The sequence below is a fragment of the Orbicella franksi genome, chromosome 2, assembly GCF_964199315.1.
Source record: "Orbicella franksi chromosome 2, jaOrbFran1.1, whole genome shotgun sequence".
Taxonomy (NCBI): domain Eukaryota; kingdom Metazoa; phylum Cnidaria; class Anthozoa; order Scleractinia; family Merulinidae; genus Orbicella; species Orbicella franksi.
In genome coordinates this window covers 20,155,385-20,169,630 of record NC_138146.1, presented here as the reverse complement: position 1 = coordinate 20,169,630, position 14,246 = coordinate 20,155,385, and the positions used below count along the sequence as shown (strand labels likewise).

Below are 14,246 nucleotides of genomic sequence, written 5' to 3'. Positions count from 1 at the left end.
TGCTAGTAGTTCGGTTGTAGATAGCTGCGCTATAACATTGTCCTGGGATTGGTTTGCATCTTCTAGCTTGCTTTTCGACCCCCCTACCCTGCGAACGCAGACGTATTTCCGGCTGTCGCTTGTCGCCGCCGAAAATAACGTCTGCGAACCCGAGCCAGGAAACGATTTCTGCGACGTAATGACTTTTGTTTCTCCTTGGCCAATCAGATTCCATGATAGAATTAAACTCGAGTGCTCCTCGCAGCGAACACCTCGCGCAGTAGTTCTGGGGCTACTTGAGCTAAACTGTTATTGGCCTAAAATTCCTACGTCACAGAAATCGTTTCCTGGCTCGGGTTCGCAGACGTTATTTTCGGCGGCGACAAGCGACAGCCGGAAATACGTCTGCGTTCGCAGGCTACGATCCCCCAAGAATCGCAAAACGAATAATAATAATAATAATAATAATAATAATAATAATAATAATAATAATAATAAGAATAAGAATAAGAATAAGAATAAGAATAAGAATAAGAATAAGAATAAGAATAAGAATAAGAATAAGAAAAAGAAAAAAACAGCCTGGGAAAGGATAGAACTTCCTAGACACATTTGGGCAGAATTCGTTTCAGTAATCACCTCTTTTTGACTTGGCACACCTTGTGTGCAATATGAAATCGCCATTAAATACGAGTTACGAAATATGGAACTTTAACTAAGCCCTTAATTAACTGAGTAAAAGCCCCTTTCATTTCTAACGTAAAAATAAGGGGAGGGAGTCGTTTGGCTTCGTAATATTTCCGAGTCCAGTGTTTGGTAAAAGATAGAAAAACTAAATTTACAATTTACTAATAGCCACAACTACCAAAACCTTCCGAAAACTGATGTCACCAACTGATTACTTTAAACTTGCAGAAGAATTGATCATTAATTAAACAAAATATCGTACAAGAAATTTGAGTAGAAAATCTAGAAACACATTTCTAGCAAGTTACACATTTTAGCAAAGATATAACCGTAAGGTGATATGCTTCTGGTTAAGATGATTATCATTAAAAACCCACTTGTCATAACATTTTGAGAGCATTTCATTTCTTAGCGAGGAAATGTTTAGTATAGACAGTATACAATACAGCTCTGCACTAGGCAAAGAACCCCTCCAGTTTCAAAGAAATAAATTAACACTTTACAGTCGCTTGGACCATACCTTTAAATAATCCCTTTGGAGAACATTTTCAGTAGCGCACTTAAGCAGAAATTGCCACATTGTAAACATTATAAATATTAAAATTTCCGTGCCAGGCAGATAATGAGCAATCCTGGCAGGCAGTATTTGCGTGATGCCATTCCTTCATAGCACCGGAGTCACGAAAATATTTGCGTGACAGGCTTTATACCTTCTCCTCATCAGAACTGATTGATTTCAGCAAGTTAGCAAGCTCAGCGTCTGATACGGATTTGCTGTCTGGGTCTTCTTCGTCACTTAGTATTTGATTTTTACGATTTCTCAATTCTGGGGAAAAGGGTTTTGAGGAATTTTCTTCGTTATGGCTTAGTTCATTGCCATCCACGCTGCTTCGTTGAGGAAATTCATCATCAAAACCTTTTTCACGTGTGAGCTTGTCTTCACTGCAGCGTTTCTCTAGATCCTGCTGTTCTGCTTCTGGTAATTCCTCGTGCACGGGTTTTGTAGATGGAAGTTCCTCCGAATGTAAATCCTCGACTTCACCGTCTGTGTCATCATCACCGTTTTCCTCAAATGGGAAGCAGCCAAGGTCTTCTAGCTCGTCACCAGGACTTCCAGTAACGTTAACGAGCACCCCTTCCTCGACCACACCATGAAAAGAGCGTAAATCCAGCACAGGACTTCGGGGCCCGTCGTCCCACCCGGGAGATGAAGGGGAGTCTGGCTCGCTCCGCGTGTTTGCATCCTCCTTAGAGTCTCGATCCTTGCTGTGACCATTTGATCGGCGTTCTTCTTCCGGAATTAATGACTGAAGTCTATCACAACTCAGCTTATCTACTTCTGTGGAGCCATATCCTCGGTGCCCTGACACAGATTGAACCAACGGTTTTTAGAATGTTTTTACTCGCATAGTACTTGTGAACACTATTCCAGAGGAGGCAGTAAACGAGTTAACCAAAACCAGGAGAAAAATTTTCAGGGGAAGACGAGAACCGTGTGTCACGGTCCAATGCATATTTATCATTGATGCCATGGATGGACGGTGGGATGGCGGGATAGGGGGAGCGACAGAGGCAGGGAAGGAAGGAGGGAGGGAGGGAACAATGCATGTTAAGAACGCAGAGTAACGAGATGGATGTTCAGAGTCACATCACCTTTGCAGAAAGTGTAGGTTGAATTAAATTAATATTCACAACCTGGTACAAACCTTGTAAAGACCACAAGCCTGAAACTTCTAAAGTCTTTAGTTTCTTTTCCAGTTCTGCAACTCGATGTCCTAAAATCCTGACGATGGTTATGATAACAAAAAGAAAGATAACAATCACGTGGTTTTGATTATAATTTAATTAATTAACGTCCCATAACTTTCAACAAGTAGGTAACCCTCAATAGGAACGTTAGTCTTTTGCCAGGCTACATACTCCGTAACGAGGTTGCTTGAAAAAGATTAGGGCAAAAATAAAACGTATATGATTCATGGCAGAAAAGTGCACTTTTTGGGGTTTCAGCGGTACGCAACACACACAGCAAGTGCTGAGAGATATGTCCTAATCATCTACGTGTACTCCAAAGAAAGTAGAGTGAATTTTACTTTATAAAAATAAAGGCATGCTTTAAAATACAAGCCGGAGCAGGGACTAAATATAATAAAATTAATGGAATCAGATCTTACTTGTTAGCACTTCTCAGATGCTGTAGAGCGGTGTCCTTCTCAGAGAGAGTCTCCGATAACGAGTTAGCCAAGAACTGAAGATCAGCTACAGTGGATGGTGATGTACTAGAGCTAAGATGTCCTACAAGCTCAGAGAAGAGCGAAGGCACAGCTTAAAAAACAAGTCAGACACGCCCAGTTAGTCCCATGAGCAATTTTTCATATTTCTTATCAGATGAAAACCTCAAATAATACTCTCTAATTCGAATAATGTTCTCATGTTAACTCACTAATTTTGTCTTAACTTCAAAATGAAGGAATGGGTGTACAGCTATCACAAATTAATCTCATGATCAGTGTTACAAAAATAATGATAGTACTGCTACAATTAAGGCATAATGCAGGGGTGCCAAGAAGGGCCGTAACCCGTTACACCTGTATGTTATGGGCCCTTGATGTTACGGGTGAACTAGACTATAGTTGAGAGAATTCACTCAAAAGGTAACAAGTTTGTTACGGGTGTGAAGATCAAGACTACGGTTGACTCAAAACTTAATGACAGCCCAGCAATCTACTCGGTGTATTTACCATGTTTGGCCGTGTTACTATAAGATCCTTGAAACTGTGCCTTTAAAATCTTGTTCTTACGCTTTTCAAAAGTACTCTGTGAACGAAAAAAAACAGACAAACGATAACCAACTAGATTATTACGCACCAGAACTGATATACTCCGTTACAAATCTCTTCAGATAGGTAAGACGTACATTATACTTACACAGGCCTAATCGTACTTTTTTTTTTGTTATTCCTCAACAGCACTTCAGGCGAGTTTGGCGGAGCCACATGTATACTTTGTAGTTGGCATTAAACAGGTACAACTTTTAATTGGGTATTAAGTGTACCCGAATTCGATATCTGGCCGACTTCAGCAGACGGACTTGTATAATTTGCAGTAGACAAGGGTTCTGGGTGGCTAATTGCAAATTTGGGTACGGTAAAATACAGTAATGACCATTAACTCAGTGGTACACCGTGAATAAAGGACAACCTTTCAAACAGGTATTGCACTGAGCTTCTAGGTTCGCTTGAGATAACAGTCAAAAAACACTTACAGAGTATAGGTTTCTTACCTTGTATCTTGTCAAAGCTGACACAGCCATATTTTTCTCTTCTTTTAGCTGCTTTATTTGTTCCTTCAAGTACCTGAAAATAAAGCGTGCGAGTATTTAGGGAAGGAAAATTTAAAAAGAGTGATTTGAAATCAAATGCTCGCACATTATTTCAGGTCAAAATGATTTAATTAAACTACAGTGATATGTATTTTTCTTTGCTTAAACATTATGATAATAATCTGCAACAAAGGTTATACGCAAATCAGATTAAACGTGTAAAAAATCATTTTGACCTGACATTTATTTCAGACTACAATGCATGGACTCCTTTCGAAGAATTTTTTTGGCAAAGGATGTCCTATAAAGCAGTATATAAAAAAAATAAAATAAAGTGAAGCCTTGGAGCCGAATGGCTCATACATGTAGCTGCCGGAGCTTATCCCAGTTTCTGTAGCATGAAGCAGCTAGGAGTATTTCTACTCCCCCTGAACGGGATGCTAGTCCATCGCAGGTCACTCCCCCGCAATTTGTCAGGTTTCTCCAACAATTCGGCGGTACCCATTTATACTCCTGGGTGGAGAGAGGCACTGTGAGAGTCAAGTGTCTTGCCCAGGAACACAACACCGTGTCCCCGGCCAGGGCTTGAACCTGGACCACTCGCTCTGGGGGTTGAGCGCACTAAACTTGAGGCCACCGCGCCTCCACAGTATAAGCTTACGCGAAAATGTCAAAAAGTATGATGGGTAATGGTGGTTTATGGTTGTTTGATAGAAGGAAACAATAACCACGTGTATTCAAGCTTCCCCTTCCTGGCTCCCTCCTTACTGATCACCAGGCTTTTAGCCAGACGGGTGTCCAGGCATCCTGTGGACTGCCACTTATTAAAGAAAATTGTTTTACTTTTTTATCGGTTGCCTTAAAACTTGTTCATTTGAGCAGGCCGTAAAGCACATTTTGGACGCCCACTTTTCAAATCCTGGCTAAAAGCCTGCTGATCACACCATGAACCTCAAACAAGCAACAATAAACTATCAAAACTCACACTACCCATAATACCAATAGACATTGTTGTGTATGCTTTTACACTTTTCAGTTTTTGTGGCAGATCAGACCACAGTATATCAACTGGGAATTCTTACATCCAAGTTGAATATATTTTGCATATGTTGCAACATAGCTAGTAGTGGAGACTGGTTATGAAAACCTGCAAGCTTCAAAGAGCAAAACAATAGCCCTTTGTCCAAAGTTGAGCCTGCACATCATGTGATGGTAACCCTGCACACAAATTGTAAAAAAAATGGAGTACAAAATAGATAATACTTGGAGATGATTTAGATGTGATTTTGGATGACTACTAACCATGGTTGCATACAATGAGACTGCATTAAATGTATGAATCGATCCTGAACTAACTAAAATGATGAGTATAATTGAACTGACCTATTTTCCATGAGAACAGAGTCAATGTCGACCAGTCGTCTGTCATCAGCACCAAGGATAAAATTCAGTTGTGTGTTTAGCCTCTCAGACTTGTCCTTGTAGTGATCTCTCTAAATGACACAGTAAAGAAAAATAACATACATAAAAGAAATGCAAGTGCATGGGTAGAGTACAGTGGAACCCTGCTCATGGACACCCACTTAACACAGACAACCACTTATTACAGACAGCTTGCTAAATTGTATATTTTTATTTGTTACAATTATGTCAGTTGTACAAGTATCCTGCTTGAAAATGAAAGATTTCTATAGCTTAAAGGGACACTGTCCCGATATATTTGCTTAAAACTGTTATAAATTCACAAAATGGTTCCTAAATTTATGTAATAAGAACTTAGTTAGCTCTAACTAAATGATTTAAAGCAATTTCTTGATGAAAGTCTACACTGCAGCAACATTTTTGCAAAATTTCAACGATTTTAATTTCGAGCTGATGCTTTATCAAAAATCCATATCACAATCAGTTTCCATCCTCGCCATCATTAGCCATCCTCACTTCCTAATGGGTTCCAATCATTTGTCGAGGACTGCTCTACAAAATAAAACCATTATTGCTCAGCTTCCAAAGATCGATATATGTTTTTGAAATTTCCAAAGTCATGCTAAGAATGGTGTTGGTGTCCCTTTAATGTAACAATAAAAATTAGCCACAACTAATACAGACACCATTAGTACCATCCAGGTGTCCATATTAGTAGGCTCTCAAATTAAACATCATAAATTTGTAGATACTTTTATTCAACGTAAAGAGTAAAGCATACTGATACAATATTAAAAGCTGAAAAACCATTGTCATGCCTTGACTGTAATTTGAGTTCAAATTTTGTCTCTCTGGTGTATAGAAAAGAATTAATTGTGTTTCCCTGAATGGTACTCTAGGCAACTTTTTAAAGCAGTGTCACTCCAAGACAAGTTGCAGAAGTAATCGTAACAGCCCTTACAGTACTGGAGATGACATTTGGTCATCTGTCATTGTCCGAACATGATTGGACATCATGACCAAGCACCAAAATTACTGAGCTTTTAGTCATGAGGATCTTGTTTGTAGACCATAATATTTGCATAATCTGATGCCCATAACAATCCGGACATGTAACTTGATTAAGCAATTCAGGAGTTAAAATGCAAAAAACTGTGAGTTGAGTTGCAAAGAAAGTTGGACATACTTCTATTTAAACTTGAAACATGAAACGCTTGACAAGAAAACTAAAAACACGGAAACTTGTTGTTTTGTCTTTTGTTGCTTTGTAAGATAGTGTATGCAGATACAAGTAAGGGATTACATTGTATAGCACCAACCTTGACAAATTCCGCCTTATTTACCCTACAACGTGTAGCTTAAACACATCTGAATGTTCCTAAAGGAATGTAAATTAAGGGTAAGTACTTAACAATAAAAATAGAGATAAACACACACCTCAATGGCAATCTCAGTTTTTTCATCACTTATAGCCAGTTTGTCCCTCTCCAGCTCCATCATCTAAATATGATAAACACCAAATTTTACAGGTTAAAATGTAAGAACTTTTTGTTGGACACTATGATCGTTGCATGAATCAAAATACCTGAAATTATTTTGGCTTTCTGATTAGCTACATATTTTCAGTTAATTGAGAAAGGAGAAGAATGTCCAATGTACATACAGAAGCCATACGCAGCCCATACACAGGTAGGAAATTTGAATCTTGACCACAACAACAGCACTTCCTTCTAAAAAAACTTGTCTACTAAGGGTCATTGCCAGGTTTAAAATCACAGCTGCAGAATCTAACACACTAACTGCAGTCAAACCTCCACAAACTGCCACCTCTCTACAATGGCCAACTCTCTTAAATGGCCACTGTTTCTTGTTTTGGTGGATGGTCCATACATTCACTTTTATTTCAACATCTCTACAATGACCACCTCTCCACAACAGCAACAGCCATTAAAGCAGGTCCCAGCAACCAAAATAACCTCTTGACAATGGCCAGTTAATTAACAACTGACAAATGGTGTATACAAAGCGTCATATTTTTTGACGTATAAAAGGTCACAAAATGTGATCTGTTGGTTCCTGTTTCTGTTTTATTGATATATTCGAAGGTGTTACATACTATCATATAAGTTTTTTGAAAAATAAAACTGTTGCACCCCCTAATAAATAGGTGTCATATTACACCCCCACCCTCGCCCCCTGTAATGGCCACCTCTCTACAATGGCCACTTGCCTTTGCTTCCACGGTGGCTGTTGAAGAGAGATTCAAATGTATTTAAGTTCAAATATACTTATTTTTCAACACACCTTGTCCTTTAATATCCCAATGTTGCAAACATGCTGTTTCAAATTAATTTATAACATAACTAAAGCAAAGCGTGCCCTCTGATTGGTTAATTTAGCATCTACCATTTGCCCATGGGTGTACGCTGCTGACGTGTGTGCTAATGTTTACAAAGCAAATCTTTTGACAGACATTGTTTCCAAAGTAATGACCAACGTCCTTCTGCCAGAAATGCGAAACTGTCTTCTCAGTTGTCTGAAGATGAAACTTAATCGAGTTACTGGTGTGCAGTCGGTTGTCATGAATGAATTTTCGCGCACTTGTTTTCTCTTGTCATGTAAGACTACACGAACATTTTTTTGTGATGTAGCTCAATAAAAGGACTTCTGTTCCAATGTCTCAATGATATGTAACCTCCCAAGTGCATCCATAACTCAATAGTGCACGCTATGGCGTTTACCATTTGTTAATTAATATTGGCCAATGAAAACATGGGCTAGGGGAGTTACATTTGTATGTGGCTGTAAATAGTTGTACATTCTCATCAAACCTTCTCCTGGCTCTTTTCCAGCTCAGAAATGAGATCCTGACGTGGATCTATACCATCTGTACCATCTTTTATTTTACTGCTGCAGTTCTTTTCTTTGGCCAGTGCTTCACGCAGGATCTGGATATCTTCCTGAGCATCATTGTACAGTTGACGCAACTCAGCAAAGTCTTTTTTCAGAGCTTTGTTTTCCCCGCGTGATTCACACAATAGCTGGGATAGGGTCTGACACAGGCCATAGAAAATAAACAAAGTTTACTGTTAAAGGCCATGGGATTCACAATTTGGTAATGAGAAAACATTACATCATTCAATCATGGAACTATCAATGAAAATAATACTTGGCTTCACAATAGAGCTTGTAAGCATAATCTAAGTGCACTTGGAACCTACTTTGTGTGTGAAGGGGTAAAATGTACTTACTTGGACTTCAGTTAGTGACCACAGAAATGTTCGTAGATCAAAAAAGCTAAAGTGCACCACCAAGTATGGTCTACACCACACTTGAGAACACACTTGAATGACCAATAGGAAATGGAAGGCAACTGAAAGCGATGTGCAGTGTTGCTACAATTCTAATGAACGGACCGATAAACAACTTGCTTGAATTTCAATTCCATAGGCAGCCTAAACCATCCCTTTTCATATCATTCGACACCAAGTGCTCTTCTTACAATTACAAACCACCTGCTGTTTCAAGTTTCAACCAGGTTATTTCTTTGCACCTAAACAACTCTGTTGAACATTGGACTAGTCACACGGAAATGCATTTTCACGATTAGCTAAAGCCCTACAGCAATTTCTTTGCCGAAAAACGTGTTGTTGAGCAACTTTATGTGTGACTTGAGATTTTCAAGTGCACTTGAGTCAAGTGCTTACTTGAAACTAACTTAGCTTCTAGTGTGAAGCCCAGTACTTTCAATACAACTTTTGTACTGCTTGGAGATGAGCTGACTTAATCTCTGGAAAATGCTTCTGACATGGCCAGACATCTACATGTAACAAAAAATTACACAGCCATTTTCCTGCTACAATGTAGAAGAATTGTGACAAAGGGTGGGTGTGTAGCTGGTGCCCTAAAACACTTGTGTTGGTGAATAGAGCTTGCAGCCATGGGAGGATGAAAACTTAGAAGTCTTGGAGAGCAACCACATTAGGGGAATTAATCAAGAGTACCCCCTGGCTCGGGCTTATTAAATATTATGCTATTTACAGACACCAGAAACCTTGTAGATATAAGCAAGAGACTAGAGCCAAGCAGAGAGAATACAAAGGCCTAGCAGGCACCTGGTGGCATGAGGAGAGACAATGACAGGCTTAGCTTTCACTCTAACTATTTACAGTTAATGCACTGCAACATAGCAATGACTACCTACAATCATGGACAAAAGTCCTTGGGACACTTGTGTAATTTAACAAATTATCTGTGTTTTAGTACTAAAGTTTGAAAAAGGTGCTGCTTTCCTTTTAAAAACGTGTTACTGTTCCCCCTCCCCACCCAGTACAATGTTGAAAATCAGAAGAAATTGTAAGTAGTAGTTTTCAACATTGTATGGGGGGTGGGGGGCGAGGTTAGGCAGGTGAAGTAGTATTTGCGTATGGCATGTGCGCAAAAGCGCTAAAAGTGCAAATTTGTCCCACGACTTTTGTCCAGGATTGTAGTTGAATCATTACAGCTACAGCAGTACACCAAACTGATTAACTTACATGTAATGACACGAAACTTAAACTGTTCATCTTTCCTGGTGTAAATTACATAACAGTAATTAATTCAAAAAGTGAACTTAATATCTCGAGGGAACATTAAACTTACCTTTTGTTTCCTCTCTCTGACATTTTGAAGCTCTTGTTCCCACACACTGTGGCCAGAAAATGATGCTCCTCTCTATCAACAACAAGATAATTTTGAATTATCAATTAAAAACACTTTTTAGCAGACAAAAGATGTCAGCTAGTGCAAAAGAAAACTACAGACTACAACATACCAAATATGACTGCTCATGTAGTAAGATAGCAAGACAAGAACATACAAAAGATACATGTACATTGTACACTTTGAAAATTCACATACCTGTACCTTTTTAACAGGTGTTGAAGGACTTGATTTTGGAACTAGCTGTTCTCTTTCTTTACGCTTGTAATCCTCAACCTCTTTTAACTAAATAAGTAAATTACATTTATCAACAGGTTATTCTTAACTGATCATGCTACAGTTGAAACATGAAGGGTAAACTGAGCGTTCTCTTGCTACTGTTTTGATCTGGAGCATTATCTTGCTTTTCATTTAAGACACTCACTGGTGGCTGTTTCCTGCCCAAGCAGAGAGAAAAAAAAAAAAACATCTTGGCTGTAGGATCAGAGAAACTTTCAGTAAAAGCATAAAATGCAAAAATTATGAGTTTTAAGGAGAATGAACCAACACTATGAATTTTCCATCATTTATATTTGCCAAATTGAGGTAAGGTGCTTCTTTAATTAATGGTAATGACATCATCGTTGCTCTTAAATACTCCCCATACTTGTTTATGGCCACATGGGAATGCCCAACAATAGACTATATTCATATTCTTGGTATCAGACTGGAACTATGGTAGTTAGCTAACAATTGAGGCTAAATGAGAGGCATCTTGTCATATGCAAATGACATTCCATCCCTTTTAATGGTTTTCTCCTGCGTGAGCCTTCATTGTAAGCTAGTTCCAGTTCAATACTGAGAATACAAATATGGTCTATTTTGGACCAATTTTTAACTTACCAATTGTTTAATCTTTGTTTTATAAATGTCCCTCTCCCTTTGGCACAGTTCCAAGTCACTTGTCAGAATCTTCAGAGCCTCTCTTTTACTGTTTAATTTCTTCTTGCAAATGTTATACTGAAAAAAGATGTAGAGTTACAGACAACAGCAAACAGAATTACATGTGAGGGTTTTTTATAGTTTTAATAAGTTTTTATAGCGGCATACAGTGGAACCTCCAGTTGTGACCACCTCTTGTAAGCAACCACCTCTCCTCAGCGACAAGTTTCAAAAATACCAAAAGTTTCCCAGTCAAGTAATATAAATCATTTGGGACCTCCTGTAAGCAACCACAACCACTTTTAGAGCTTAAGAAGTTTGAAATTATTTTAATTTTGTTTTTAACCTTGTGTGAGACCACTTGACAGAAAATACATGTAGAGCGGAAATTGGTGTTGTAACATATCGCATTCCTGGGTAATACAAATATCCAATCCTTATTAGTTTATGTTCAGTTTCCCCTAATGTTTAGACAATATTAAAGAGTAAATGCAGAACATAGTCACAAACTACTTATTAAATTTCAAATACTCTAGTTGTTGAGATGAACAGAATGGAAAATGTTAACTCAGACACACTGTGAAACAATATTAATGAATTCCTAACTCATTACTCAACAAAATATTGGTTAAACAATACCTAATCATGTACATCCATGCTTAAAAGGTAATTGTTTACTGTATACTTTTTAAGTGAGGCTTTCAAATTCTGTGCCTTTCAATAATTCCCCATGAATTCTGCTCTCCTGTCAATCATCTTAGCAGACCTTTTAAGGCTGGTTTTCAATAGCGATGGAGTTGTAGTCGGAATCGTAATAAGAAATGTAGAGCAATATGATCTAGAGAAAATCAAACTGATGGAGTTGGAAGCAGAACACCCATTCTGTTTATGACCCTGTCACTCACGATCTAAAGAAAACTAGATTTTCGGAACCGGAAGCAGACGCAGAAGAATAAACCAATCATAATTTTTGATTCCGGGCCTAGTGATTGGTTGGTTCTTCTGCTTCTGCTTCTGACTGCAACAATCTAGTTTTCACTGGATCATAAGCATTGGAATCAGAAGAAAATGAAACACTCTGATTCTTCTGCCTTTGATTCCGTCGAGCTCATGACTCCGCTTATGACTCTTATTTTCGATTTTCACTAGGTCGTAAGCTCTCTTACGACTCAGACTTTGACTCTGACTCCGTCGCTAGTGAAAACCAACCTTTAGGAAACAGAAGTTAACCTCAAAGCTGGCTCACAAATTTGCCGCGGTTTCAAGGAGCATGACCTGATCACAAGCGAGTCTAAAGTTAAAGTTGTTGTTTCCCTAAGGAGTTCGTAAGTCTTGTTTGCCCTAGGGAGTCAGCGAGTTTTGACCCACAACTTGTGACACATTCTCCTCCAACTGGAAAACGTATTTGAGTTGGGAGGTATAACAATGTAATTTAACATGATTGTCAGCAGCCAAAAAAACGCAAGAGTCAGTTAGGTTTGGAACCTCAGCGCATGCGTATTATTGAAAGATCTGTGCAGTAGGTTAAAATATGAGAACACAAGAAAATGACGGGCCATGTCTGCATAATTTATGTGAATTAACTTCTGCAATTTTAATTTGACCTGATTTAAAAGGCAAAATCTTAAATCTGTGGTCACAGACAGCTGTTGATACAGACAATATTCTGATGTTATCTTTCTCAGCGTGAACTAAACCGTACTGTAAATAGTGAATAAATGTACATTACACCGAAAGGGAAGAAAAGCTAAACAACAAAATTCCCATTATAATTTTAGAGGCTCACAACATCTCAGAGTAGCTTTAAGCTGTGTACCTAGCTAAGCGTGACATAATTTTTTTACACGAAAGGTAAGAATATTCAAAATGCATACATCTCAGGGAATTTATAATTGTAGTCATTCGGCATTCATACATCTACGAACGTTACAATTCCCGCTTATTTCGACGGTCTGAATGCACTAGGTTTTAAATTTAAGTCAGAAAAACGATAAATAAAATAGAGTGGTTGTACGAGGCAGTTTTTCGCGCTATTTTTCGCTTCCTACAATGTATATGCCGAAGGATCCATGGGCATAGCTCAGCTGATTTGCAATGAAAACCACTTACTTCGTTCACGAGAATGGCCCATTCTCTCTCACTCCTGGCTAAAGTCATTCCATCTAGACAGGTCGTGACTCAAAAAGGAAAAATATAATGTAAAAGGCATCAAATATGAGCAAAAAACAGGACGGATCAGGGTCACTCTCTGATCTCCGGTGCGTGGCAATTTTTGTTTGTTTGAATAGCTGATGAGAGACTAAGCTCTAGCACTCGGTCCCCTTGCGCGACCGCGATCTATCGCGACGCGCGGAGCGGAGGGGTGGGTCGGGGTGAAGCGGAAAGCTCTAATGAATCCTCGGATAACCTTCTTCACATATCAGACGCAAAATACACACAAATGCTGGTCACCTTCACACACCACATATTTACCGTAGAAATACTTAAAAAATAGAGTAAAAAAAAAAAAACCAGTTGATGGGCTCTTGGAAAAAAAGGATGCATGGGGATGTTGATGTTTCTCTACGGATTCCAAGGTATATACTCTGGTGGCACAGACTTGCCAATAGGTGCTTACATACTGAAAGCTGAAAAAAAAAAAAAATACTGAGCTTTCATTGGGCTTTTCTATAAAAAGAAAAAAACGATAAGGTAGACAAAATAGCCGGGTAAATGCATAAATTAGGAGCCCATGGGTCATGGGTTCATGTATAAATACAATTGCTACTTCAGCTAAAAATCGACGAATACGAGAGTGACCACAGTGGCTGTCAATAACTGAACAATGATGGTTGGATAAGATTTTTATTTAACCATTGACGGAAAGTTATCATCACTCTCTCGGTAAACGAGCTAAAAGTACACGGGAATGGAAATCGTCTGTCTATGCATGGAAAGCAAGAAAACACTCGATGGCCATTATCAAAACTTTGCGGAGGTGCGAATTCAATAGAGAGCAATAAAATAAGTTGAGAGCGCACGATGTTTGCATGAACGCGTGTCGCAACCCTGATCGGGAGATGACTTGGGTTTCTGTTTGTATTTAAATCTAATTAAGAGTAAATGATGTAATTCCTCCGCTTTATTCAAGAGCCATGGTATCACATGAAAGCCATGGTTTGAAATTTCCTGTTTTTAAGGTCATTCCTCACATTTGCACTGCGCATTCTTACTGCGC

At 38.7% G+C, this 14,246-nt stretch overlaps 1 protein-coding gene across 3 annotated transcripts; it reads right to left on the bottom strand.

Moving 5' to 3' along the window:
- Positions 1 to 556: 556 nt before the first annotated feature.
- Positions 557 to 13,680, bottom strand: LOC145478531 (uncharacterized). Of its 3 annotated transcripts, none has more exons than XM_081456586.1 (12): positions 13,139 to 13,680; positions 10,991 to 11,107; positions 10,307 to 10,393; positions 10,049 to 10,120; positions 8,239 to 8,460; positions 6,845 to 6,907; positions 5,369 to 5,478; positions 3,947 to 4,019; positions 3,405 to 3,480; positions 2,838 to 2,988; positions 2,373 to 2,449; positions 557 to 2,029 (listed from the first exon to the last, which is right to left on the bottom strand). In XM_081456586.1, the coding sequence occupies exons 1-12, from the start codon at positions 13,184 to 13,186 to the stop codon at positions 1,371 to 1,373; spliced, it is 1,755 nt and encodes a 584-aa protein (XP_081312712.1). In that variant the 5' UTR covers positions 13,187 to 13,680; the 3' UTR covers positions 557 to 1,370. The 3 variants fall into 3 exon arrangements, with proteins under 3 accessions (XP_081312712.1, XP_081312714.1, XP_081312713.1); XM_081456588.1 differs by having other exon boundaries at positions 2,838 to 2,922; XM_081456587.1 differs by having other exon boundaries at positions 10,313 to 10,393.
- Between the last annotated feature and the right edge of the window lie 566 nt (positions 13,681 to 14,246).

What these genes read in the sequence shown, in the direction of transcription:
- LOC145478531 (XM_081456586.1), bottom strand. Translation starts at nt 13,186, where the DNA reads ATGACTTTAGCCAGGAGTGAGAGAGAATGGGCCATTCTCGTGAACGAA. An exon ending in GGGCCATTCTCGTGAACGAA is followed by an intron (nt 11,108 to 13,138) that starts GTAAGTGGTTTT and finishes ATCTTTTTTCAG; the next exon opens with TATAACATTTGCAAGAAGAA. An exon ending in AAACAAAGATTAAACAATTG is followed by an intron (nt 10,394 to 10,990) that starts GTAAGTTAAAAA and finishes TTACTTATTTAG; the next exon opens with TTAAAAGAGGTTGAGGATTA.